The 4,871-nt window shown below is 31.8% G+C and overlaps 1 protein-coding gene across 1 annotated transcript; it reads left to right on the top strand.

Moving 5' to 3' along the window:
• The first annotated feature begins 321 nt into the window (after nucleotides 1-321).
• On the top strand, nucleotides 322-2,826 carry LOC124352834 (tubulin--tyrosine ligase-like protein 12). Its single transcript, XM_046802533.1, has one exon. It carries the CDS (start codon nucleotides 618-620, stop codon nucleotides 2,505-2,507), a length of 1,890 nt encoding a protein of 629 aa, XP_046658489.1. The 5' UTR covers nucleotides 322-617; the 3' UTR covers nucleotides 2,508-2,826.
• The last annotated feature ends 2,045 nt before the right edge of the window (nucleotides 2,827-4,871 follow it).

Raw genomic sequence — 4,871 nt, 5'->3', positions numbered from 1 at the left:
ACAATAATTTAATATTTCTATTTAGACGTGGCAAATATAAAACTGTTTTTCAGCGTCCAATGTGTGTTTATGTATATAGCTTTAACTCGATAATATTGAAACCTTAAACGTCAATAGACTAAAACGTTACACAGTCCTGAATTTACCTTTAAGATCTGAATAATATCTACGTTCTTTGATGATATTAATTGTACTACTATTCATGTTACATATTCTATTAGTTTTACTAATTAACTTTTATAAATGTTTTATAGTATGTTTGTAAAGTAAAATTGTTGTTACAAATTGCTGCAGTGAAAAGAAGAAGAAGAACATGCACGTGGTAACTCCAACATTAGTAACAGTAACCTAACCTAGCACTCAGTTGAAGCAGAGAGGGAGAGACTTCTATTTTTATAACCTAACATTACTGATAGTGATGGTGAGTTAGATAAGTGTATGATAGGAATTCAATGTGAATTTATAAACGGTGTGATTATAATTTCAAAATCTACAGTTTTCCTTAAAATATTTTACGGTACCTTTAGCTTTAGAACAATTTAGTCATGTGGATGTATTAATTATAAAATTAATACAGGGTAGGGCCTAACTTTGATATCTTCTTGAAGTGTTGTAAAATGGATACAACAGATGCTGACAACTCTGATGTCAATGAAATATACAGTGTTGACGAGAAGGATTATTTGTTGTTTGTTAATCAACATGAACCTCAACTAAAGTTTAACAATATACCAGAACTGTTTTGGAAGTGTCTATGTCTCAAATTAAAAAATCAAATCTTTGATGCAGGAAACACCTTTTCTATGTTCTATGTAGAAAATGATGAATCAGAGGATGATAATGGTACACTCCAAACAAAAGTAATAGTGTCAACAGACTTTATTGATATAACAGATGGAAACCATATTTATTTGATCGACCATGCTTGGACTTTTAAAGCAAATGAAGCAAAGCATCATCTTAGGGAAGTTTCTGGATTATTAGAAAGAATGTCGAAGCTTGTCAATGTACCTCTCGAGTCCGAGAATGCAATTGAGGAAGTATACAACAGAATATGGAAATTTAATCAAACATACTCTTGTTCTGCTTTATCTAATATCGAGGATCAACTGCCTGTGTGGTACGTTATGGATGAGTTTGGTTCAGCAATCCAGCATTCAGATTGCCCAAACTTTAGAGTTGTTCCATTTCTCCATATTCCTGAAGGTATAGCATATTCAGTTCTGTTTCCTATAAAAACTGTTAAAAGAAATGACGATGTCACCCGAGATTATGTGGAAAGTATTACAGATGACTTGGAAAGAAAAGCTAGACTTATACCATGGAAAGAAATTTCATTGCGAAACATTCCATTTACACAAACGGAGCCGGCTGAAGAATACTTTTCATCTGGACGTAGGAACGAGTCATTACCTAATTTGAGTGCTTTGATACCGAAGGATACAAATGGAACTGTTCCTGACACAAAACCCTTGAAAGTCTTTTCACAGTACTCATTCATCAATGAAAATTTAACTAGTTCAAAATTTTCCGTAGTTACAGATGAAAAGGATGCTGATATTTTATGGTTAACATCTCATTTCAAACAGTACAAGGAGTTCAGTGAAGAGTTTCCTGCCAAATTTATCAACCAATTTCCGTTTGAGTCTGTTATAACAATTAAAGATCTATTAGCTATTATATGCAGGCGTAAAACTGACAACTTTTCTGGTTTTAATTCCAGGTTTGAGTCTCAACCAAATTGGTTACCAACAACATTTAATTTGACTACAGAGTTAACTAAATTTGTGAGTTATTTTCAGCATAGACAAGATGAAAATTTAAATAATCATTGGATTTGTAAGCCATGGAATCTTGCAAGAGGTATGGATACTTTCATAACGGACAACCTCGATTGTATCATTCGCCTATCCTCCAGTGGCCCTAAAATTGCCCAAAAGTATATTGAAAATCCAGTTTTGTTTCACCGTGATGGGATCGGAAGTGTTAAATTTGATGTGCGATATGTTATTTTGTTAAAATCGGTAGACCCATTGGAAGTATATGTTTATAAGAACTTTTTCTTACGCTTTGCAAATAAACCATTCGCACTCAGTGATTTTGATGACTACGAAAAACATTTTACAGTTATGAACTATACTGAAACTGCAACTCTTCATAGACTTCTCTGTTCTGATTTCATTAGAGAGTACAACATTCAATATCCTGAGAAGAAATGGCATGAAGTTGAACCAAAAATCTTGACCATGTTCGGTGAGGTGTTTGAATCAGCTACTTCTAAAAATCCACCTTGTGGAATAGGGAAGAACCCTCAGTCTCGAGCACTGTATGCTGCTGATTTGATGCTCTCCAAGAAGGAAAATGGAGAAGTTGAGCCCAAACTGTTGGAAATCAATTGGATGCCAGATTGCCAAAGAGCCTGTGAATACTATCCAGACTTTTACAATGACATTTTTGAATTATTATTTTTGGACGAAGAAAAGGATGTATTTCATAAAGTTGCATGAATTAATCATTTTATTCACATTGAGGGTGAGTTTAAATCTTTTACTAAATGGACAGTATCATACATAGGGTATGTAATGAGACAGTTCTGAAAAAGTGAAATAATTTGATACTAACCTTTTTGGGAGTTTTTCTGAGTAGTATACTTTGTTTTACAATGCTTTGTAGTCTATATATATTTTATTTGTAATATAATCTTGAAACATGACCAATTTACAATTGAGTTGAAAACAAAACCAGTAAAATATGTTACTCAGTTTATTGTAAAGTTGGACTATCTTCATAAGTAACAAGAATATTAAAAGTTATTGTTAAAGATAATTGTTGTACATTAATTATTAAGTGTTTCCTCAGGAACTACCAACCTCCAGGAAGCTGATTTCATGTCATAATTCTTAGTCTTCTACAGCTATTTTGAAACTCAGTATTAAACTACGTAACAGCTACATTAAGTGCACAGTAGGGCCTATCCATTATACAATTAAAAGTGTTCTTTCCATAAATATTCTAAATGTACATATGCATTTTAAGCTTATACCATTATACATGTACTAAAGTATTAATCTATATATATAAAAATGAAACTGTTCGTGTGTAACAGCATCACTCACAAACGGCTGGACGGATTCGCCTAATTTTTTTTTAAATTTGTTCGTCTTGATCTGTAGAAGGTTATAGGATACTTTTTATCCCTTTCCCGATTCAGGATTCCGCCCCACTGGTTACAGAAATACCCGTAAGAAATGCATTGCAGCAAACATAATATGTTATTAAGTGAAAGAGTCTTCAAATTTTTAATCAGCTGTTCTTTGTAAACATATATAATGCGACAAAAAATATATTTATATATAAATTTCTTTACACTTATAGTTTTAAAGCATAGAGTAAGCTTAAGAGAAACGACAAATTTTGTTTAAACTGTTTCTGCAATCATAATATATAAAAATGAATGTTTGTGTGTTTGTCCTTTATAGACTCAGAAACTATTGGACCGATCACTATGAAAATTTGTATTTTTCTATGTAGAAGGTTTATACGCAATGCCCATTGATGTAACTAACCACCAGGCTGTACTGCAAGATATAAAAGTTATCAAAGCGCCTGCATATTATAAACTGCAATTACAACACAGTAGTTACGTATATTAAAATATCCAAACACTATTTGAAGGCAAAGAAATATACGGGCAAAGCTTAAGAGACGCATGCGAAGCCGCGGGAAACAGCTAGTTTACACTAAATATTAAAATTCTGTTAATGGGCAACATCTCATTAGACTAACATATATTACATTAGCTGAAAAAATTGGATTACTGAGCTGTACGCCCGGATAAAGTCATTCAATGTTCCTCTGAGATTGTATGGCCACAGAGAGAGGCCATACCATTGTTTACACTGGCCTGAACTCAATTCCATAGTCTTGTTCCTCCCAGCTCATACAGCCACCTTGAGTGGTCAATACAAACTCTGGTAAATGCTCGAATAGCCACTAGGATTGGTCATAACATTCGGTATCTCCACAAATATTAGTATTTCCTCATTTATAGGGTCATTCCATGTCAAACCAACAAGGCACTCAACTTGACTATTTCAGATTTGGTTGAAACTTGGTATATTTATGCTTTCTGAAATCCTGAACTCAAATATAATTTTTTTCATTCTATCTTTTTTCAGTTTTTGTTGTATGTTTTCAAAAATCACAAAATGCTCCGTTTTTAAACACCTGTTTCAGTCTAAAATCTGTTATAACTGTAGTTCCATTAGTGCTTGAGAACTGGAAGAGGGTTTCATGGGACACCCAACTGAAATACGCTGATAAAAAAACATTTTTTAGTGTAATTAAAAAAATCTAGAAAAATTGTTGAGTTAAGTTTAAAAAAATGTTTTTATCCACGATTTTGTGAATACACCATAAAAACTTCAGAGTGGGATCAGGAGATAGATATGTTAAAAATACATCACTGTTATCGCAACAAAATTCAGCAGTAATAGCCTGGTACTGATATATATATATATATATATATATATATATATATATATATATATATATGTAAAGAGGGCTATAGGAAACATAACTTTGGAAATTAAATACAAAGATTTTTTTCTGTATCTGTTGCAGGACAGCATTATTAAAAAAAATTTACTTTTAATTATAAGAAATGTGTAGACCAACTAATAATAACACATTTTTAAACACTTGTTTTTATTGAAACTGTAACTATTAATTATATAAATAAATTGCTTCTTACATAGGCTTAACTTACCGAATTTCTTTTTATTCACTTCTTTTATAATACGTCCATTTCATATAATGCACTCTTTAAATATGTTAATATTTTACACTTATACAAATTTAAATATACTTTA

This window comes from Homalodisca vitripennis, chromosome 1 (genome assembly GCF_021130785.1).
Source record: "Homalodisca vitripennis isolate AUS2020 chromosome 1, UT_GWSS_2.1, whole genome shotgun sequence".
Lineage (NCBI taxonomy): Eukaryota > Metazoa > Arthropoda > Insecta > Hemiptera > Cicadellidae > Homalodisca > Homalodisca vitripennis.
Note: the sequence above shows the minus strand (reverse complement) of the source record. Positions and strands in the feature narration are given on the sequence as shown.